Here is a 23,760-nt window from a genome sequence, read left to right as displayed (position 1 = left end):
TGAGTTACACAGTTACAGAGGTTTACAATGCAAACACTTAACATTTGTACCCCATGTTATTAGATTATATTAAGTGAGATTAATACAAGCAACATCCTACAAGCATTTCATAAAATCTAAACATATTTTTAAAAATCTAATACCTATTTTACTAACATTAACACACAGGTGAACCAGACTGGTTTCCAGCTATGCATTCATCAGTGTTTAGTTGAGGCCTAGGCGTGAGCTGACACCTGGTCTGCCATTGTCACAATGCCCAGGGACTGAGACAAGTGCTTTATCTCACTAGGGAAGAGGGGCAATTTCCCAGCTCTCTAGTGGTATCAAGATCTCATCTCTAGTGCTGATGGCTTGTGATTGATTGGCCATAAAAGCTGTCAATGGTCTAGCACTGAATTTTGCCCATCCTATCCCTCAGACAAATGTAGCCCCAGAGGAAACTTCCACGTAAGGGAGGAGAGAGAGACATTTTTGCCACAAGTTACATTAAAAAGTCATAGTAAAGTGCCTGTTTTGAAGCTGCTCCAAAGTTTTGAGTGTTATTACTAACCTCGGTGGAGCTGAGTTAGCGGGCAGTGTGCAAGTGACATGATTTAAGGTGTATGAAGAACGCTATGTAACACATGATTCTGGAATGTGTCGCATGGGTATTACCATCATGTGCATACATTTGTGTGTTTCTGATAACAAGGCAACCAGTATTGAACAGATGTGGTTATACTAGTGCTAAATAGAAAGATGGTTGCCGTCTTGCTCTGTGGTGGGCTGCCCCTGTGTATGCAACCCCAAAATGGCATATGGATTGGTTATGGTTAGTACAGGGCTTTTCTGTATGGGTTTAGTATATGTAGTAAGTGTGTTAAACCATTACATCAGTCCCAAGTCGGCAAGTACAGTAAAAGCTGTTTTATCCAGCATATTGGGGAAATGGGGGGTGCCGGTTAGTGAAAAATGGCGGTTAACTAAAAGGGAGGGAGTTTGGGTGCGAGAGGGGGTGTGGGGCTGCGGGCATGGAGCATGGGCTCTGGGAGGGAGTTTGTATATGGGAGGGAGTATGAGGTGCCGGATCTGGGGGCCGCTCAACTTAGGCGGCTCCCTGCAAGTGGCGACCTGCCCCAGCTGCTCCTAGGCAGAGGCACGGCAGGCAGCTTTGCGTGCTGCCTTTGCCCCACCCTAGGCGCTGGCTCTGCAGCTCCCATTGGCTGGGAACAGTGGCCAATGGGAGCTGCAGGGGCAGTTGCCAGTGTGCAGCGCTGCCTAAGAGCGCCTCTGCTGAGGAGCAACCAGGACAGGTCGCTGCCTGTGGGGAGCCACCCAAGGTGAGCGGCCCCCTGGATAGGGCACCGCTCTTTCCCACATCCAAATTCCCTCCCAGATCCCGCGTTCTGCACCCCCTCTCGCACCCCAACCTCCTGCTGGCCCCATGCCAAGTGGACTATAAACCAGTGTTTCAATGAAGATCAGAAATGCTGATTTATAGAGCTTTCCAGTTGAAGTGCCAGATAAAACAGCTTTTACTGTACCTTGACATCTCTTACTTAGCAGAACGTTCCCTCTTCCCATTCTCTGCTGAGCTTTAGCTTTGCCGTTATGGCACTTACGTTGCTCTTGGACGCTATACTGCAATCAGTACCCTGTCTGGCTTGCATATCAGTTTGACACATCACCACCACCACTACCACTAAGGGCATCACGGGTTTTAAGTTTTGCATTTTGCTTTTAATTTTTGCAAGCGGCCTGAAGAAATCCAATTAGCAGGGGCCCTTTTTAAAGCAAATATCCTTTTCCTTAGATAAACTCCTAGACGCTTGCAAAGATAACATAAACTGCGACCGTATCTAAGATAAAAGGATGATTTTGGTGAGAGCCAAATGACCATAGTTAACATAATAAAAAAGCAACTGAACCACAGATATATATTCCAACTCAGGCCTGGTGACTTGTTTTCATTCTCATGGTGTAGGTTTATAGAACCTCTTAATTATAGCCTTGGCTTACTAGTCCCTGTTGAGTATGTTTATAATACAGATGAGAATGCTAGGATTCTCTTGCACATGCTGCTGTTACCTAAAAAGGTTGGGTGGTGTTTTTACTCAGGTGTTTTGCAAAGTGGTTTGTCACTCTGTGATCCTCATTCTTTGTGTCTTCCTTTCTAGCACACCAGTGTTGAGAGCACAGCTTCACTCCAGCCCTCAACAACCTTTTCAGCTGCTTCAACCTCAGCCACTAGCACCACGTCCTCAGTTGTCAGCATGGCAAGCAGTATGAACACTACAAACAGCCTTGGCCTGAGCGTTACCAGTGTGTCTAGCCAGCTGCTTCTACACGGGCAGCTTCCCTTAGTGTCTTCAGGTTCGCAATATTAACAAATCACATGGATAGACAGAGGACTTCAGTCTGCAGGTGTCAGTTGAGCACCACGCCAGCAATAACGACGCTAAGAAATAACACTCTTTAAAGACTTGCATTTTTCAGCATGCTTACTTGCTGGCCTATGAAATAAAGTTGCCTGCTTTTATGCGTTGGGAATATTTGATGGGTAATAATAGCATTTATGTAGCATGTTCCAGCTTCAGAAAGCTTTATAGATGATAACCAGAGCTGCTCCTGATTTAGTCAGTGTGGACCTGTAGAGAATTGGTTGCAAACTAAGCAACATGGTCAGCTCTTGCCTTTTATGCACATTAGCTTTTACTTCTAACTCTCCCCCTACAGTCCGAGTTCATGTGGCAGTGTCAGAATCCACTGCAGTTCCAGCCTTCATTACCCCATGCCAAAGCATTGCTGCCTTGGTGACTGAGGAGGGGAGGTTCTGGATTCATGCATTGCCCATGCCACTGCAAACGGCTCTGCTAGGAGAAAGAATGCCCAAACAGCCAGCGCGTTCATTGTGTGTGGTGGTGGCGGCGGCTCTCGTCTTTTTCAGAGAAGGGAGATGAGTTGTTCTTGTGCTCAATGCAAGCAGTATTGAGTTCACTGCTGGCTTTGTAGTCCGCTTTAGCTGCCAAAAGGAAATGTGGATATCCCTTAGGGGAAAGTTGTGAAGGCACTGGACATTCTGGTTGAATCATTTGCACAAGTGTTTCTCTCTTCCCTTTCCCACTCATACTGCCAGTGGAGATTCTAATTACTGGCTAGACGAAGTGCATTTCTCCCCCCATGGTCCCTCAGCACAGCCCCTGCTTCATAGCATGAGATCAAAGCTGCATTATGACCTCTCCTCTTCTCTCTTCCTGGCCATAGCTGAAGCCAGCAGTACCCACAAGAGAACTATGATGTTATTGATGACTAGTGATTCCATCTGATTGACAGCAGAGCGGAAAGTGGTGAGCAGCGAGGTTGCTATCTGTTGCAGTGAGAATGAGGCCTGGACTCTTCCTCTGAAAGGGACTAGGGGAGGGAGCAATGGGTCCATAACCCTTTCCATCATTTCAGACTTCTACTAACCTGAGAACTAATCCATCAAACCCAGACTGATCTCAAGGATGGAACCATGTTCTTTACCTCTGGGCCTGTGGAGGATCCTTATCTCTTAGTATGTCTGGTCCCCTAGCTAACAGGATGTCTGTTATAATGTTCAGGCCCTCTTTCAAGTATTATTAGCTTGCAGTTTTTATTCACCATTCCTCTTAAGCATATCTCTGCTGTCTAGACACTGTGATAGTTCAGCCTTCAGGGCTGGCCAACAAACTTGTCTCAGGGCTGAAGCCTTTACTTTGAGGCTTGTTAAAATGTTTGTATTTTGATTCTACAGGCAAAGCTCCCCCCAACCTGCCCCAAGGTGTACCACCCTTGTTGCATAACCAGTATATTGTGGGACCTGGAGGACTCCTGCCTGCCTACCCAGTAAGCAACTTCATTGTACCTGCCGTAGATTACTTAACTCCTTGGTGCCAAAGGGTCCTCCAGACCTGCCACTGTCTATGCCACTTGTCTTTTTTTTAGCATATGTTGTGTTTGGAATCCTGGACTCCTTGCTCCAGATGCTGAAAGAATGGTATGGAAGTATATTCTGTGCAGGTTTGCAATTCATTGCTAAATTCAAAACTGACTGTTTGAAAATCCTTGATTACGGGTTTGATTCTGCTTCCACTGAAAACTGGGAGTTTTGCCATGGACTTTAATGGGATCAGTATTAGGCCCTTTCAGTTGAAATAGAATCATTTGAGTTAAATGTTTGACTTTCTGGGATAGATTGGGTGTGCTGTACTCAGAACCAGCCATGTGTCCTGTCACCTGTATTTTCAGGTAGATGTCAGCATGCTTTGAAACAGACTTCATCTCAGTGGCTGCATAGTCCAGTCTCCTCGGTTGGATGCTCTGTCCTACCACTAGTTCTTTTCCTTCTTCACCGAAGGGAAGGAATAGTCATTCCTCAGTTCTAACCTAGAAATGAACGATTGTATCTTGCAAACTTAAGGCCTGTTCGCTGAATCTTGGAGCACCACGTACCGGGGAGCAGTAATAGCAAACAATGCAGTTAAGAGGGTTGGTTAGCTCCTAGCTCTGAATGTCTTGTGGTTGTTTCCAGTAAACTGTGTGCCCTTGAGAACTGTACTGACTCCACAATCTTCAAATCTCAGAGTGCTAATGAGCATGGAAAATGAGGATTTGTAATTGACATGTCAACCAAACTTCCACTGTGCTAGCCCTTGGAAATAGAACGTATATCTTGATAATACAAGATCTGCGATAGCCTGGTGTTTTTAAAATAGTCTGGGTCTAGATTAATCTGTCTTAACCCCCCCAAATTAGCCAATATTAGAGAAAAGTGTTATTATGTTGTTGTATTTTTATCTGTCTTCAAGCAGATCTATGGTTATGACGATCTTCAGATGCTCCAATCCAGGCTGCCAATGGTAAGTAAATGAACCAAGTGGCTTGCTTTCACTGTGAGTCAATCTTGTAGTTCTTCTACCCAGGGGAAACCACTTCAGTTTATGGTGATTTTAAGAGCTTTCCTTGAGGCTGTCCTACTTCCATGAAGCTGCTGATGTATTCTAGCTGCTCAAGTGTCTCCTTTCAGTGCGATTACCTAGAAGGTGTAAGTTCCTTAAGGTTCTTCTTCGAGTAACATACCTACGGACACTCCACTTCCGGTGCACATATGCCTCTTGAGCCTGATTGGAGGTTCTAGCTAGCAGTGACCGTTCAGCCCTCACACATGCCTTAAGCCTCCTCATCTCAGGCCATGTCTACACTACGGGGGGAGATAGATCTAAGTCAGGGGTGGGCAAACTTTTTGGCCCAAGGCCCACACTGGGGAATAGAAATTGTATGGCGGGCCATGAATGCTCACAAAATTGGGGTTGGCATACAGGAAGGGGTGAGGACTCTGGTTGGGGGTGCAGGCTGTAGGGTGGGGCTGGGGATGAGAGGTTTGGGGTGCAGGAGGGTGCTCTGTGCTGGGATCAAGGGGTTTGGAGAGCAGGAGGGTATCAGGGCTGGGGCAAGGGGTTGGGGCTTGGGGATGCAGGCTCCAAGTGGCACTTACCTCAGGTGGCTCTTGGAAGCAGTGGCATGTCCTTTCTCCCACTCCTAGGTATGGAGTAGCCTGCAACCCTCGGAGTGGGGCCATGCCGTGGATTCTGGGAGATGCGTGGTGCGGTCCCCGACCTGGCGCCCCGTGGTGGATTGGGGCCAAGCCATGTGGTGTGGTCCCCGACGCAGCACCACCTCGGCTGGAGCCCCATGATGCTGCCCCTGACCCAGCTCCCCAGCAGGAACACACAGGCCAGATCCTGCCCTCGGGCCGTAGTTTGCCCATCCCCGATATATGTTACGCAACTTCAGCTACGAGAATAATGTAGCTGAAGTCAGTGTACTTAGACCTAGTTACTGCAGGGTCCACAGTATGCTATATCGATGGGAGATGCTCTCCCGTCAACTCCCCTTGCGCTTCTTGTTCAAGTGAAGTACAGGAGTGGATGGGAGAGCGACCTGTGATTGCTCACCACATGTCGATCCTCTGGTAAGTGTAGACGAGCCCTCAAGACACCTACACTACATAGCGGTGAGTGGGTGAATTGCCCTCAGTTCCTTCTCTGCTGCCTCGGCCTAGAACGTACTCGGCCTTCTGTTTTTTATTGCAGTTAGGTAGCTTGTAGTTGTAGGTTACTGTTTAGTATTTACTATAGTTACTTAGTTTTTAGGCGAGAGGATTGTCTTTCTCTTTCCCTCCAGGCAACTTGTCCTGTCTTGGTGGGGCATTACGGGCTCGCCAGGCTTCAAATGCTGCCTCTCTTGCTGGGAGGCTGTACTAATAAGCAATGGTCACTCCAAATGTTTCTGTTGCCTGGGGCCAGTCCCATGTCTCCCAAGAGTGTTTCTTCTGCTTGGCACTTAAGTCCAGGGCAAGGAAGAACACGGAGATAAGCTCAGACTGTTAGCCATGGAACGATCTCTTCAACCATCGTCTGAAGCACATCTCCGATAGCATACCGGTACCCTCCACCAGTGAGGAAGGCAAGCACAGGATACCATCGAGTTTTGCTGTGCCGTCAGTACCTATGCATCCAACCTGGCCATTGGTGCCATCATGCGCCTTCAGCCAGCTTTTGGTACCAGTGCAAGCAGCTAAGCGGGGTGCCTATGCAAGCCATACCCTCAGTACCAAGCAAGCAACAGCGCCAGACATCTACAGTATGCCCATCATTGTCAGGACCGTCGGCTTCAGTTACAGCTACCTCACTTATGGCACATATGGCATCGATACTGGGGTCCTTTCTAGTACTACAGAAATTCTGATACTCAAGGGACCTCTTGGTGTCGAATGAACAGAGGTCCATCAGAGTTGTTGAGAGGTACTGAGCATCTCTTGATACAAAGAACTTTGTCTCTGAGTGGCCATCCTGTGGCTCGGGCTCTCTTCCCTCCACAGGAGGATGTGGAGGAAGACAACTTCCGAATGGTCTCTTTGACTTGAGTGGTAGGTTTTCCTGCATACCCATTTGGGCATTGCCTTTTGGCCAGCTGCAGGGAAGACCTTGTGGGTCACCAAGGGAAATTAGAACCAGCATTGCATACTAAATCTGCTTTCTTCTGGAGCCCTGCAATGGTTCTATTGGGACCTCTGGGCCGACTGTCAGTAGCAATGTACCCAAACCACTGGTACAGTCCCTCAGGGAGACGAGGGTTTCACATCTTCCCCTCCCATCAACCGCCCTCACAGGAGGAGAGACACTGGAGGAGCAAGAGGGTAGGGCAGATAAAGAAGCCACACCTGAGACTCCCATTTCATGTCGTTGCTGGATGAGGCCTTTATGCCTCCACTACCTTCCATGGCTGGCAGCTTCAGGACCTCATTAGAAGGCTGGCAGACACTCAGCTGATCACTCTGGAGGAAGTCAAGGATCCACAAACAAGCTGCTCAATATTTTGCAGTCAGCTTCAACCCTCCAGAGTGGTGCTCCCTACTGATGAGGCTCTCCTCACCTGGCTAAGATGGTGTAGCAAGCGCCTTCCACTATTCCACCAATGTGCAAAAAGGTGGATAAGAAACACTATGTGTGCTTAAGGATTCTGACCACCACCTAACTCCCTAGTAGTTGGTGCAGTGAATGAACAGGGTAGACAGCAATTTTCAACATCTACCCTCATGACAAGGACCAAAAGCTGCTGGATCTCTTTGGATGAAAGTCATACTTGTCCTCACCCAGCAGTTCCGGACCAGAAACTATCAGGTGGCCATAGCCAAATACTACTTGACTATAAGTACAACAGGCTTGCAGCCCTTTATTGAAAGCTGGCACACAATTGTGAGGAGCAATTCCAATCCATAGTTATGGAGTCATTGGCCAGAACGGCTCTCCAAGTGTCCTTATATGTGGTAGGCACTGCTGCCATATCTATCTCCATAGCGGGGTAGTTATGTTCAGGATGTCATGGCTCCAACTTCCAGGGTTTCCAAGAGAGGTTCAAAACACAACAGAGGACTTCTCCTTCTCAGAGACAGTGATGACTCCCTGCACGCATTGAAGGGCTCCAGGGCTGCCCTCTGTTCCCTGGGCATTGGACACACCTACAAGCAAGAAATGTTTCAGTAGTTTCAGAGTGTCCAAGGTCATGCCCTACTCAGTTCTTGGGGTACCTTAGACCTTGGCAGCCAAACTTTCTTGCGTGCTTTCTCCCCAAGTCTGAAAATGTAATTCTTCTTCGAGTGATTGCTCATATCCATTCCAGGTAGGTGTACGCGCTGCGCGTGCACGTCTGCCGGAAACTTTTTACCCTAGCAACTCCAGTGGGCCGGCAGGTCGCCCCCTAGAGTGGCGCCACTATGGCACTAGATATATACCCCTGCCGGCCCACCCGCTCCTCAGTTCCTTCTTACCGCCGTGTCGATTGCTGGAACTGTGGAGTGCGGCTTGCTGACCTCCACGTCCCTAGCTCTCCTGTTCGTCTTCGTCGTTTGATTGTAGATAGTTCTTAGTTAAGTAGTAGATAGCCTTTTAGTATAATAGTTAGTTAGAATCCTGTAAATAGTTATCGAACATTGCCTGCGGGTGGGCCGTTGCCCTCCCCGGCACCGGGCCCATGCCTGGCTCGCCGGGCTTCAAGCAGTGCTCGGCATGCAAGAAGCCGATGCCTACGAGCGATCCTCACGACGCGTGCCTTAAGTGCCTTGGGGAATCGCACATTAGCGACAAGTGCCGCATTTGCAAGGCTTTTAAGCCTCGCACTAAAAAGGAGAGAGACCAAAGACTTCGCGCTCTCCTCATGGAAGCGGCCCTGTCTCTGGCACCGGCGGTGCAGTCAGCCAGTTCTACTCCAGCACCGGACAGCGCCGGCACCGGCAAGACTCCCCGGCACCGACCATCTCCAGCACCGGGAGCAGATCTACGTCCCTCGGCGTCTGCGACACCATCAAGGCAGGCCCGAGCGGACCGCCCGGCACCTACCTTTGCCGCGGCACCGCCTGCAGGACTGCTGTCGACTCCGGGCCCAGAAGATCCGTCGAGTCCAGCTCCACCTAGCTCCCCCGTAAGATCAGGGGTCGAGCTAAGGGTCCCATCGACGCCGGAGACCTTCGCCTCGGCTCGGGACTTAATTGCTCTAACGGAGCCATCTCAGCCTCAGCCGGCACCCCCAGGACGCATAACTTCCAGGGGTAAGCCGATGCTTCAAGCCCTGTCTCCCGAGTCCCGGCACCGATCACCCCGGAGGCGCGAACACTCACGCTCGGGGCACCGCTCGGAGTCCCGGCACCGGTCGCCCAGACGGTACCGGTCGCACTCGCGGCACCGATCACCATCCGCACGGTCCCGGTCGGGCTCATCTCACTACCGGCACCGAGACTCCAGGAGCCGTTCGCCTCGGCGTTCGGCCCTGCGGTCGACCTCCCGGCACCAAACCGGTGGCAGGTCCCGAACCCGGTCGACCTCCCGGCACCGCGCTGGTGGTATGTCCCGGTCTCTGCTGCCGGCCTGGCACCGCGTTCACAGAAGGTCGCGGTCCCACTCCCGGCACCGACATCGTTCCCTCTCCCGGTCGGGATCTCGGCACAGATCATCACGCCATTCCTGGTACCGATGTGGGTCGCAGCACCGATCCTCCGCACCGAGGGGAGCGTCAGTCACGGCGCATAGAGCTGCATATCAACCAAGCTCAGCGCCCCCCTGGCCTTCTAGGGAGCCGTCGGTTTCCTCCCACACTGACAGTGTCTATGCCATGGCACAGGACAGACACGCGGCCCTGTTCCAAGACCCTCCGCCACAAGAACGAGGGCCTCCACAGTGGGGGTTTTGGACCCCATGGGCATACTCTCAGGCCCAGGGTCCGCAACACATTACCCCCCGCCCTGTGGCGGAGTGCAGACCACTGGAGGCGAGGGCGTCTAGACCCCCTCACTCCCCGGAAACGGACGGTACTCACCGGGACCCAGAGCTCCCTCCGGAAACGGAGGTGCAGCACCTCACGGAACCCCCTGTGGACACCTTGTTGCCGGGGGTCTCCTCGTCCTCGTCTCCGGATGAGGCAGTGGCGGGCACCTCATCCTCCAGCCCCCCTCACTGGATTTGAGGGCACACCAGGACCTCCTCCGCTGAGTGGCACAGAACCTGAACTTGCAGGCGGAGGAGATGTCGGAAATTGAGGACCCGGTGGTGAGCATCCTTTCATCCGATGCGCCCACCAGAGTGGCCCTGCCCTTCATAAAGACGATCCAGATTAATGCCACTAACATCTGGCAGTCGCCGGCCTCCATCCCTCCGACGGCTCGAGGGGTGGAGCGAAAGTACATGGCCCCCTCAAAGGGCTATGAATACTTATATGTTCACCCGACCCCCTGCTCGTTGGTGGTCCAGTCAGTGAACGATAGGGAGCGCCACTGGCAAGAGGCCCCAGCGCCCAAGTCGAAGGAGGCGAGGCGGATGGACCTCCTGGGCCGCAAGGTCTATTCGGCGGGGGCGCTGCAGCTCCAGGTCTCAAACCAACAGGCCCTCCTCAGCCGCTACTCCTTCAATTCCTGGGTAGCGGCGGGGAAGTTTGTGGAGCTCTTGCCCCAGGATGCACGCCAGGAACTTTCCACCATCCTGGACGAGGGCAAGAAAGTAGCAAGAACATCGCTACAGGCCTCCCTTGATGCTGCCGACTCGGCCGCTCGGACCCTAGCTTCGGAGCTCACGATGCGCCGGATTTCTTGGCTGCAGGTCTCTGGCCTTCCGCCGGAGCTCCAGCACACAATCCAGGACCTCCCCTTCGAAGGCCAGGGCCTGTTTTCGGATAAAACAGACCCTAGATTGAAGGATCTTAAAGATAACAGGGTCATAATAAGGTCGCTGGGCATGCATACGCCGGTGACATAACGTAGGCCGTTCAGGCAGCAAAACCAGCACCAGCGGCGGCGGCCATACTCTCAGTTCCGCCCACGGCAGGACCTTTCGAGGCGCCGAGGCAGGAACAACTGCCGCAGGCAGTCTGGTGGGCAAACGGGGCAGAACCAAGGCTCCACCAAGGCCCCTCCAGGACCTAAGCCTTCATTTTGAAGGTGCGCCCGGGGGCGCAGTACCAGTTTTCCCCTACGGATCCTTCCCCGCAGTTTTCCAACTGCCTTTCCTTTTTCCTCCCGGCGTGGACCCAAATAACGTCGGACCGTTGGGTCTTGCGTACGGTGCAGGCCGGTTATCGCCTGCAGTTTTCTTCGCCCCCACCCTCCCACCCACCTTCCCCGTCCCTCTTCAGGGACCCCTCTCACGAGCAATTCCTCCGTCAGGAGGTGTACGCGCTCCTTGCCAAGGGAGCCATAGAGGCGGTTCCAGAAAACGAGAAGGGCAAGGGGTTTTATTCCCGTTACTTTCTAATCCCCAAATCCAAGGGCGGCCTCAGGCCCATTCTCAACCTGCGGGAACTCAACAAGTATATCGTGAAGTTGAAGTTCCGCATGGTATCCCTTGGAACCATCATCCCTTCCCTGGATCCCGGAGACTGGTACGCCGCCCTCCATATGCAGGACACCTACTTTCACATCTCGATTGCCCCCCAACACAGGCGTTTCCTCCGCTTCGTGGCCGACTGCCAACATTACCAATTTGCGGTCCTTCCGTTTGGCCTCTCTACGGCCCCGAGAGTGTTTACAAAATGCATGGCAGTCGTCGTCGCACACCTTCGACATTGCCGCATCCACGTCTTCCCCTACTTGGACGACTGGCTGATCCGAGGCACGTCGGAGCTGCAGGTCCATGACAATGTCGACAGGATCAGCACCCTCTTTGCGACCTTGGGCCTCGTAATCAATGTGGACAAGTCTACTCTACTCCCCACACAGCGGATAGTTTATCGGGGCCGTTCTAGATTCTACCCTGGCCAGGGCCTTGTTACCCTTGCCCAGGTTCCAGTCGTTGTCGGACATCATTCTACGTTTGCGAGCGGCCCCGCTGGCGTCTCTACGAACGTGCCTGGCCCTCCTAGGCCACATGGCAGCCTGCACGTTTGTAACAGGTTAGGAAAGATAGAAAATGTGGCAAAAGACCACCTTGGCTTACCCTTGAGATCTTGCGTGACCTACAAAATAAAAAGGCGTCATATAAAAAATGGAAACTAGGTCAGATCACGAAGGATGAATATAGGCAAATAACACAGGAATGCAGAGGCAAGATTAGAAAAGCAAAGGCACAAAATGAACTCAAACTAGCTATGGGAATAAAGGGAAACAAGAAGACTTTTTATCAATACATTAGAAGCAAGAGGAAGACTAAGGACAGGGTAGGCCCACTGCTCAATGAGGAGGGGGTAACAGTAACGGGAGACTTGGAAATGGCAGAGATGCTTAATGACTTCTTTGTTTCGGTCTTCACTGAGAAGTCTGAAGGAATGTCTAGTATAGTGAATGCTTACGGGAAGAGAGTAGGTTTAGAAGAGAAAATAAGGAAAGAGCAAGTAAAAAATCACTTAGAAAAGTTAGATGCCTGCAAGTCACCAGGGCCTGATGAAATGCATCCTAGAATACTCAAGGAGTTAATGGAAGAGGTATCTGAGCCTCTAGCTATTATCTTTGGGAAATCATGGGAGACGGGGGAGATTCCAGAAGACTGGAAGGGGGCAAATATAGTGCCCATCTATAAAAAGGGAAATAAAAACAACCCAGGAAACTACAGACCAGTTAGTTTAACTTCTGTGCCAGGGAAGATAATGGAGCAGGTAATCAAAGAAATCATCTGCAAACACTTGGAAGGTGGTAAGGTGATAGGGAATAGCCAGCATGGATTTGTAAAGAACAAATCGTGTCAAACTAATCTGATAGCGTTCTTTGATAGGATAACGAGCCTTGTGGATAAGGGAGAAGCGGTGGATGTGATATACCTAGACTTTAGTAAGGCATTTGATACAGTTTCGCATGATATTCTTATAGATAAGCTAGGAAAGTACAATTTAGATGGGGCTACTATAAGGTGGGTGCATAACTGGCTGGATAACCGTACTCAGAGAGTAGTTGTTAATGGCTCCCAATCCTGCTGGAAAGGTATAACAAGTGGGGTTCCGCAGGGGTCTGTTTTGGGACCGGTTCTGTTCAATATCTTCATCAACGATTTAGATGTTGGCATAGAGAGTACGCTTATTAAGTTTGCGGACGATACCAAACTGGGAGGGATTGCAACTGCTCTGGAGGACAGGGTCAAAATTCAAAATGATCTGGACAAATTGGAGAAATGGTCTGAGGTAAACAGGATGAAGTTCCATAAAGATAAATGCAAAGTGCTCCACTTAGGAAGGAACAATCAGTTTCACACACAAAGAATGGGAAGAGACTGTCTAGGAAGGAGTATGGCAGAAAGAGATCTAGGGGTCATAGTGGACCACAAGCTTAATATGAGTCAACAGTGTGATACTGTTGCAAAAAAAGCAAACGTGATTCTGGGATGCATTAACAGGTGTGTTGTAAACAAGACACGAGAAGTCATTCTTCCGCTTTACTCTGCGCTGGTTAGGCCTCAACTGGAGTATTGTGTCCAGTTCTGGGCACCGCATTTCAAGAAAGATGTGGAGAAATTGGAGAGGGTCCAGAGAAGAGCAACAAGAATGATTAAAGGTCTTGAGAACATGACCTATGAAGGAAGGCTGAAGGAATTGGGTTTGTTTAGTTTGGAAAAGAGAAGACTGAGAGGGGACATGATAGCAGTTTTCAGGTATCTAAAAGGGTGTCATCAGGAGGAGGGAGAAAACTTGTTCACCTTAGCCTCCAATGATAGAACAAGAAGCAATGGGCTTAAACTGCAGCAAGGGAGATTTAGGTTGGACATTAGGAAAAAGTTCCTAACTGTCAGGGTAGTTAAACACTGGAATAGATTGCCTAGGGAAGTTGTGGAATCTCCATCGCTGGAGATATTTAAGAGTAGGTTAGATAAATGTCTATCAGGGATGGTCTAGACAGTATTTGGTCCTGCCATGAGGGCAGGGGACTGGACTCGATGACCTCTCGAGGTCCCTTCCAGTCCTAGAGTCTATGAGTCTATGAACAGCATATGCCCGACTCTGCATGAGACTTCTTCAATCATGGCTCATTGCACAGTATCGGCCGGCCAGACAGTCGTTGGACACGGTCGTCACCGTCCCTCAGAGGGTGCTGGACTCTCTTCGCTGGTGGCTGGACCAATCGGTAGTCTGTGCGGGGCTCCCGTTCCATCTGCCCCAACCTTTGGCATCCCTGACCACGGACGCCTCCGATCTGGGATGGGGGGCTCACTGCGGCACCCAGAGAACTCAGGGCTTGTGGACACCACAAGAGATCAACCTCCATATCAACGTACGAGAGTTGAGGGCGGTCCGCCTTGCTTTTCAAGCGTTTGTCCATCTCCTTCAAGGTCGTTGTGTCGCGGTCTTCACCGACAACACAACGACCATGTTTTATATCAACAAGCAGGGCAGCACCAGGTCCTCTCCACTCTGTCTCGAGGCAATACGTCTCTGGGAGTTTTGCATAGCCCATTCGATTCACCTGTCCGCCTCCTATCTCCCGGGAGTGCGGAACACCCTAGCGGATCGGCTGAGCAGATCCTTCCGTTCGCACGAGTGGTCCCTCCGTCCGGACGTCGCCCTCTCACTCTTCCAGAGGTGGGGTCGTCCCCGGTTGGACCTCTTCGCGTCCAGGGTGAACAGGAAGTGTCGAACATTCTGCTCCTTCCAGGGTCGGGAGCCAGGGTCTCTAGCGGATGCATTCCTGATCCCATGGACAGCCCACCTGTGTTATGCTTTCCCGCCCATTCCGCTGATTCACAAAGTTCTCATCAAGGTGCGCAGAGACAGAGCCCGGGTGATTCTCATAGCTCCAGCATGGGCCAGACAGCACTGGTACCCCATGTTGCTGGATCTCTCAGTAGCCAACCCAGTTACCCTGCCCCTTCATCGGGACCTGATCACTCAGGACCACGGCAGGCTCTGTCACCCGGACCTTCCGTGTCTGCACCTTACGGCATGGCTCCTGCGTGGTTGACAGACTCCTAGTTGCGATGTTCCACCCCGGTTCGCGAGGTTCTCATGGGCAGCAGAAAGCCTTCCACCAGAGCGACTTACACTGCTAAGTGGAAGCGTTTCTCCTGCTGGTGTTCAGAGAAAGCTCTTCGCCCTCTGGAGACTCCCGTCACCACTCTTTTGGACTACATCTTGTCCCTTAAGACCCAGGGTCTGGCATTGTCGTCCCTCCGAGTCCACCTAGCCGCCATCTCCGCGTTTCATCCTGGAGTGGACGGCTGCTCTGTCTTCTCTCACCCTATGGTGGCGAGATTCCTGAAGGGGCTGGAGCGGCTTTATCCACAAATTCGCCCTCCGGCCCCTTCATGGGACCTCAACCTGGTCCTGACTCGGCTCATGGGCCCTCCATTCGAGCCATTAGCTACTTGCTCCCTGCTCTACCTCTCGTGGAAGACCGCCTTCCTTGTGGCCATTACCTCAGCTAGACGAGTGTCAGAGCTGAGGGCCCTCACGGTGGACCCACCGTATACCGTCTTCAATAGAGACAAGGTACAGCTGAGGCCTCACCCTGCCTTTCTTCCCAAGGTGGTCTCAGCTTTCCATGTGAACCAAGAGATTTTCCTCCCAGTCTTCTTCCCCAAGCCCCATTCGTCTCGCAGGGAGCAGCAGCTCCACTCGCTAGATGTCCAACGGGCACTAGCATTTTATATGGACAGGACTAAACCCTTCCGCAAGTCCCCCCAGTTATTTGTGGCAGTAGCGGACCGGGTCAAGGGGCTGCCGATTTCCTCCCAAAGGTTATCGTCATGGGTTACCTCCTGCATCAGGACCTGCTACGACCTGGCCCAAGTTCCGACGGGCCGGGTGACTGCTCACTCCACCAGAGCACAGGCGTCATCGCTGGCTTTCCTCGCCCGCGTGCCAATACAAGAGATCTGTAGGGCGGCGACCTGGTCATCGGTCCATACATTCGCTTCCCATTACATCCTGGTCCAGCAGTCCAGAGATGATGCGGCCTTTGGTTCTGCAGTGCTCCAGGCCGCGACTTCTCACTCCGACCCCACCGCCTAGGTAAGGCTTGGGAATCACCTACCTGGAATGGATATGAGCAATCACTCGAAGAAGAAAAGCCCATTCCACACCCTCCCTCCTTCCCCACTGTCGGAGTAGCTGGCAAGAAGGAACTGAGGAGCGGGCGAGCCGGCAGGGGTATATATCTAGTGCCATAGTGGCGCCACTCTAGGGGGCGACCTGCCGGCCCACTGGAGTTGCTAGGGTAAAAAGTTTCCGGCAGACGTGCACGCGCGGCGCGTACACCTACCTGGAATGGATATGAGCAACACATCTCGAAGAACAACAGTTACAAAGGTGAGTAACCATCTTTTCTAAGTTCCCAGTTATTTCACTGATGTTGTGATGCATGGGGGTAGTGACATCTTTAGCATCAAGCCCGATGCATCACGGCATCAGTGAAATAACTCAGGGCTTAGAATTACGTTTTCAGACTTGGGGAGAAAGCACGAAAGACAGTTTGGCTATCCTTGTATTGAGCCCCTTACAACCAGCAGCCCTGAGCCAGACTCTGCGGCAACCATTCCAAGAAGTGGGTGTCTGGCAAAGAGGGCTTGGTGCTCCTCGTGCAGACAGGTGGGGAGAGGAATAGACTGCCAGGAGACTACAGTCCTCTTGCTGGGATCACCAGGCATTGACGGGAAGACCAAAGGATGGACACGAATGTATTTGTCTGTGCCCTTAGTAGCTGTGAAGCCTTGTAAGGCAATTACTTGCTTTCTTTAGTAGTACGTGGAAAACGCATGCAATTGGGAGGTGCTGGTCGGCTTTGAATAATCATTGTCTGTTGTTTTGTGGCTTCCTGACTTGCCCAGCTTTCAAACATCCAAGAGTTGGCAAACATTAAGACCATATTCATCCTTCTTGTCATCTAGGCCTAAGCTCTCTGTTAGATTGAACTGTCCTACAAGCCAGGAAACAAAGCTTGGTGTATCTCATGGGTGAATGAAACCTGTTTTTAAATATGGAAAAGAGAAACAAGGACACTTATTTCTTTCCCCTGGGGAAGGGTGGGGTGCGGTGGAATAACTCAGTGGTTTGAGCATTGGCTGCTAAATCCAGGGTTGTGAGTTCAATCCTTGAGGGGGCCACTTAGGGAACTGGGGCAAAAATCTGTCTGGGGATTGGTCCTGCTTTGAGCAGGGGGTTGGACCAGATGACCTCCTGAGGTCCCTTCCAACCCTGATAGTCTCTGATTCTAGGGTTAACATATTAAAATGTTTCAGTGATGGATAGGAAAACCAGAGAATTCACTCTTCATTCATATTGCGCGCGCATATAAGTCCCAGAGCAGGGGCTTAGCAAAAATGGAGAAATGGTTTTTTTTCCTTTCCCTTGATCTCTGCTGGTGGGGATTCCCTAAAACAAACCAGCATGAAAAGGCACCTCGAGAGCCTTTCCTATAGGACCCATTGGCTAGCTAACCATAGCATCTTGGCTTCTGTTTGTGTCCTCCTTGTCTTGGTCTGAATATGGGAAGAGTCTTCAAAAATGTAAAATGTTTATGTTCAGCATAGCTGAAGAACACCTTGTTGCATTCCCTGGCAATGCTTGTCCTCTTTTGACTCATGACCTGATTTTTCAAACATCTTCCACCCCTTGTGGATGGTGATATCCAGGAAGTCTCTGATTTTGCTTCCAGTTTCCATCCATTATGATTCTGCCCTACCTTTGTTTTCCCTGAAAACTGATATATCCGTTCAGATCCTATTGTGTCTGTCTTCTGTGTCTTTCCTTAGATCAGTGATACTCAGACTGAGGCTCACAAGCTGCAAGTGGCTCTTTTTAATGTGTCTCCTGCAGCTTTGTAGCACATGATAGTAAAAGAGTGTGATTTAATTAACCAATCGGTATGCTTTTACAATATTGTTAAGCAATTGTGATTGATTAAATAATACTTGGTCAGTCATTTGGCTGTGAGAATTTTATTTTTATATATATATAAAGTAAATGAAACAGTGAATTCACACTACTGCAGTTTTTTTGGGTAATGTTAATCACTAATTTGGCTCCTTGAATCACTGAGGTCTGCATATCACTGCCTTAGACCAATACAAGTTACATTCAACTCATAAACATTATGTGAGGCTCACAAGAGCATATGCAACAGAATACATTCATTCTAACCAGTTCCTCAATTTTTTTAGTCATTCTTTTATTTTAAATATATAAATATAGATGTGACAGTCTCCATTCCCACAATCAGGATAAGTTTGACAATGCACAAAGAAAATAAATAACAATTGCAAAATATTTTCCCCCTCCACCTGTGTTTGGCCTCTAAAATATTTCTTAGCTTTTGGATGAGACGTCGTACACAGTACATTAAGTACATTCATATAGTTCTGTAGCTTTTTCCCCCATTGAAAAGGGTCACAAAGTCCATATTAGAGTTTAAGCTTGAGGTCAGATGGTTCCTGCTCCCAGTTCACTGCTTCACACCCAAATTCTCAAATGTTCATAGTAAAATGTTTGTCGCCTGCTTTTTCATCCTAACTGTGAGCTTGTCAATGTATTGAAAACAGCTCTGCCCTTCCTTTCTGACAGTCTCCCAGGCACAAGTGCTGTATTTCTTCTCCTTAAGAAAATCTTGGATCCTCTGGAAGTATTTCTTCAGTCTCAGAATGTTGGCCCCGGCCTTTGTAGGTAGGCATGTCTCAAGGCGCTTGGTCTGCAGAGCGAGCCCATTTAGGAACCTCTCCACGTTTCTTCTTTTCCAGCCAGTTTGGGTCAGGTTCCTGCTGAAGATGCCAAAGAGCTGCTGTAGAATTTCATGGACGGCCATCGTGGCATGTTGTCGAAATTTGGGCTTCAGAACCTTCTCAGGAAAGTGGAAGGCTGTCTTGTCCCCCAGACACTCCAAAGGAAACTTCCCACCCATGTTTTGCAGCAGTTGTAGACTGTACCAGTTAAATTTGCTTTGCTGGCGATGAAGCAGGTTACAGTCCAGTGACATGACTCCAGCGGAGAACAGCAGTACCAGACACATCTGCCACAGGCATCCTTGAGACTTAGTAGCCATGATGATAACGTTTCACACGGCTTGTGCCAAAGTACTTGTAGCTTGTTAGATATCTGCGGTCTACTGTGCATGCCTTCCATGTCCCTGAATTTATTTGGTGGGATGTTTTTCCTTTAATCATTTTCTGGTTCTCTAAAATTTCCCTGTGTTCATTTTCACTTTCCAACTGGTGACTCAAGTGTCTTCTGACACTTCCATACCAATGTCCATGCTTTCCCTCAGAGGATGTTAAACATCTCCTCTCTGTGCGGCATTATTAGAGACCCTGGGTGTTTGATCTCTGACCTTTGTGTGCTCTATGCAGCATGTACTGACTGCTAAACTACACTCTGAAATATTTAAACAGCTCAGGCACTAAGGTTCTTAATCATAGTTCTATAGCCTAAGGTGCTGAATCGCTCAGATCTGAATGAGTCTGTTCTCTTTGACTGTGGAACCCCAATTATTTTTGATCCTGAACCCCAAGGATTTTCTGTAGTTTTGTTCTTTTAATAAGAATCTGAATTCTTTCAGGCAGGTGACAGACATATGACTGTAGCCTACCTGGGACTGGTGTTTGAATTCCAGATCTTTGAAGAGATCTGAGCGCTCTGTAGGAGTGCTGTTGGTGATTCAGTAGGTGTCAGGTTCATCCCTAGGTATTAGAAGACCTTGCTTGGAGGAGGCCACTTGGTGGAATGAATGTAATTATTAATCTTGTGGAAAGTGTGGGGACCGTGTCTCTGTGCTTGCTGGGGGGCCCAATCTGGACCTATAGATCCACCGTTGGTGGTGCGCTTCCCTTTAAGTCTCTGTTGCAACCAGTGTCTGAGTGTATAATAGTGTCACAGGGTCATTGTACTGTTGGCAATGCTGCCTTTCAGATGAGCTGCAAAACCAGCGTGTTGATCATTTGACGTTATTACAAATCCTGAAGTAACATCTGCAAAGGATTGAAGTGATATCCTTTTGTTTTTTGGCCAAATTCTGAATGAGGCTGTTACATTCTACCTCTGTAAATTCCTACTTTTACACTGAAATATGTTTTAAATAGTAGGCTGGTAGAACACAGTATGAAGATATAATATTCAAGATAGGTTGAGGGAGATTTACTTTGTAGCTAAAGGACCACTGTCAGGTTTTCAGGCTCTAAATTGTAGGCTTTCTTTTTAAATGTCTTATAAAATATATTATATGTAGTGTTATTGTAGCTATATCGGTCCCAGGATAGTAGAGGAGAAGGTAGGTCAGGTCCAACTTGTCTTGATGAGAGAAAGAAGGTTTGAGCTTACACAGTATAAGCTGCTTCTTTCACCAACAGAAGTTGGTCCAATAAAAGATATATTATCTCACCGTCCTTATCTTTATAAAATATATTGAATACAGTGGAACCCCATTTATCTGACCCTTCATTATTTGGCTCTCCGTATTAACCAAACAGCAGCACATACAGGTCCAGAAGCAGGAGATCTCTCCTGTGGCCACTAGATGGCAATGCAGCATAGCACTTTCCCATTCTCTGGATTATTGGAATTTTTGATGATCCAATCTGGCCCCGGTCCCAGTATGATCTGATAAACGGGGTTCTGCTGCATTTACCACCTTAAAAACTAATTCCAAACAAATTGTTTCATGGGGATTTAAAACTTTCCCTGTGTGGCATTTCCAGCCCAAGCTTTGCTGCAGTGTGATAGTACATGAGATCTGGAAAGTGAAACTGGCTGAAAAAAACGTGAAATTGAGGGCTCAGTGTAGAAACTTGGGAAGGGGAAAAGTGATCATCATAGATGATGAAAAGTAAATGATTTTTTAAATTCTTTTCTTAAATAAGCATATTGGAAACAAATAAGAATTTGTATTAGAATGGATGGGGTTTAAGCTTCTGTACTAATGTTCTTTTAAAGAGCACATTTGTAAAGTAGACATAATGGGAGCAACTGAGGGAGACAGTCCCCAGCCCTCACTTGGTCAAATGGTTCTTACACAGTGAGACCGTGGATAAATCACAGATCTCTGCAGTAATTGCAACCCAAGAAGACTACAATGCATTATATTAGAGTAAATGTTTTAGTGTGGCTTAGGTTTTGCTTTTGTGTGAGTCATTCAATTAAATGTCTAGATTAGAAAAAGGAACAAACTATATACCTGTCTTTCTTCATCTGTGAGCATTAGCATAACAAACTCCTGCCAAGCCTAGGGTGAGGGGAAGGGTTCCTCTCTGGAGTTCCACCTTGGTACAACTCTCTGGGATAATAGACATGATGGTAAACTTTAGGGCCAGCAGGACTAGCAGAGGGGAAGCAAGCAATTCTGTGCCCCTGACTTTCTTAACCATTTCTACGGTTTTGGAGCACGACGTCTAGACATAGACGTGCTCCCACCAGCTCTGTGTGTGCCCCTTCTCCACACCCACCTACATCTCTCCAGTATGCATACAAAGGTTTCTCTACAATATCTTGTGGGATTGGTGGAGTCAGATGCCATTGGAATATGTTTATTGTGATTGCTTTAATAGTCACTGATATAGCATCAGGCCAGCCTTTCCCAGATTAGGTAGCATTGCTCCATTATTGACTTACTAATTGCTCTGTCTTCTTGCATAACTGCATTGCTGCCCCATGTCTGTGTTTGAGCCCTTTATGTAACCTTGATATCAGACCTGTAGCATCTGCTTTGTGACAGCGGGGACTTGGCTCTCATCATGGCACATCAACCCCACATTTTGTGGGGGCCAAGAACATAATGCCTGAACTGTTTTTAAGAACAAAAACACATGCCCCCCTCATACTCACATGTGGGTGAACGTGGATTTGCTTTGTAAACAATTCTCACTTTCCTCGTGGGATATTTTGTGCTGTTTCTCCTGTAACTTTTTTATGGGGCTAGTCGGGGGGGCAGGAGGAGGGAGGAGAAATCTGGATTTCTTTAATTGGTGTGAAAGACAATGGGATTTAACATCCTTCCCAACCTGATTTCACAGAATTGTTCTTATACAGGTGTGAGTGTGTATTTGTTGTACACCTCATCTAGAAAGGTGACTGACCCCAAGGAATATATGGAATGTAAGTTCTGACCTAGCACCTTCAGGTTTCACTTGAAACGGTTTTCTGTTGTTTCTCTTGGAGAGAGACAGTCAGGGTAAATATCACTTTAATTTGACATAATATGTTGGGATTTTAGCAGAGGATTTGGTGGTCTCATTACAGTTAATTCATATTGGCTTGGAAATGACACTGTCCCATGTGCTTACAAACTAGCTGGAAGATTGGTAAGTGGAGGATAATGATAAATAGCAATGGATCAAATTGCAGGAAGGTGTCCACTTGATACTGTAGGCGTCTATTAAATTCTGTCTTATTGAGAGTTCCTCAGAGATGGAGAAGAGGATGTGGAGAGCATGTTCATGACAGTCGCAAATGATACAAAATTAGGAGGTGATGGGAGCTCAAGTGAGGACAGATGTGTGTGATCCGAAGGGACGCAGAGATGAGAAATGTGGAGAAAAATCCTTTCCCAGCATGGAAAGTGCAAGCTAATATATTGAGGACGATCTCGGGGTGTGTGTGGGAATAATCTGAAGCAAATATATTCAGTGGCAAGAAGGGCCCAGTCAAGCTGTAAAACTGAAGGGCAGGCTTGGGGGTGAGGAGGACCAGGAGGCATGACGTCTGAGAGCAAAACAGCCGAGTGGAGTTTTCGGTTACATATGCATAGGCATCTTGTAGGTAGGATGGGGGAGATGGAAGCAGCTGTCAAACTTTTTCCTTTCCCCAGACTAAAGTTAATGTCTTTCCGTGGGAACGCAGCACAGTGGGGTAGGGGTAGGGCTTTTTGGGTGGATGCTGAGCGTGCAGGTTGGCCGAGAAACCTGGACTGGGACTGCTGGTGGGGTTGTTATGGAGGGGCAGAGAGTTGGGAAAAATTGTAATTTACACAGTGCTTCTTGTGTGTCTTTCTGCTTGTGGGTCCTGTCTTTAGATTATAAACTGTCTTGGACAGGGGTCAGCTTCTATTCTGAGTCTGCAGCACCTAGCGCAGCGGGGTCTTGACCCTTTAGGTGCTACTGTAATAGGAATCATTGAAACATCTCAAAAAAGGTATATTGGAATTGGAAAAGGTTCAGAAAAGGGCAACAAAAATTATTTGGGGTATAGAACCGCGTCCGTATGAGGAGAGATTAATAGGACTGCGACTTTTCAGTTTGGAAAAGAGATGGCTAAGAGGGGCGATATGACTGAGGTCTATGAAATCATGACTGGTATAGAGAAAGTAGATAAGGAAGTGTTGTTTACTCCTTCTCATAACACAAGAACTAGGGGTCACCAAATGAAATTAATAGGCAGCAGGTTTAAAACAAACAAAAGGAAGTATTTCTTCACACAGCGCACAGTCATCCTATGGAACTCTTTGCCAGAGGATGTTGTGATGGCCAAGACTATAACAGGATTAAAAAAGAACAAGATAAATTCATGGAAGATAGGTCCATCAGTGGCTATTAGCCAGGATGTGCAGGAATGGTGTCCCTAGCCTCCGTTTGCTAGAAGCTGGGGGGATGGATCACTTGATGATTACCTGTTCTGTTCATTCCTTCTGGGGCACCTGGCATTGGCCACTGTTGGCAGACAGCATACTGGGCTAGATGGGCCTTTGGTCCTGACCCAGTAGGGCCCATTCTTACGTTCTTATATTCTCCATCTAGGATGGTAACACTCTGATTGTGCCCCTTTAGCAACTCCCTCACTGGTCATTTTAATATATGTTTGCACTATTTCTTAGTTAACGTC

The 23,760-nt window shown here is 48.8% G+C and overlaps 2 protein-coding genes across 5 annotated transcripts in view; one reads left to right on the top strand and one right to left on the bottom strand.

The window, feature by feature from the left end:
• Nucleotides 1–23,760, top strand: part of UBAP2 (ubiquitin associated protein 2) — a 145,986-nt gene that overhangs the window by 112,881 nt on the left and 9,345 nt on the right. For 2 of the 4 annotated variants that reach the window (XM_030565760.1, XM_030565758.1), the window contains 3 exons: nt 2,160–2,355; nt 3,758–3,849; nt 4,815–4,862. In XM_030565760.1, coding sequence (XP_030421620.1) covers nt 2,160–2,355; nt 3,758–3,849; nt 4,815–4,862 — 336 coding nt within the window. Of the gene's footprint in view, nt 1–2,159; nt 2,356–3,757; nt 3,850–4,811; nt 4,863–23,760 lie in introns of all 4 variants that reach the window. The other 2 variants (XM_030565759.1, XM_030565757.1) reach the window with 1 other exon arrangement.
• Nucleotides 17,989–23,092, bottom strand: LOC115653075 (interferon beta-like). The gene has a single exon (XM_030565762.1). It carries the CDS (start codon nt 18,995–18,997, stop codon nt 18,434–18,436), a length of 564 nt encoding a protein of 187 aa, XP_030421622.1. The 5' UTR covers nt 18,998–23,092; the 3' UTR covers nt 17,989–18,433.

This window comes from Gopherus evgoodei, chromosome 6, assembly GCF_007399415.2.
Source record: "Gopherus evgoodei ecotype Sinaloan lineage chromosome 6, rGopEvg1_v1.p, whole genome shotgun sequence".
Lineage (NCBI taxonomy): Eukaryota > Metazoa > Chordata > Testudines > Testudinidae > Gopherus > Gopherus evgoodei.
This window is presented reverse-complemented; position numbering and strand designations above follow the sequence as displayed.

Coding starts and splice junctions, on each gene's coding strand:
- LOC115653075 (XM_030565762.1), bottom strand. CDS start 18,997: ATGGCTACTAAGTCTCAAGGATGCCTGTGGCAGATGTGTCTGGTACTG.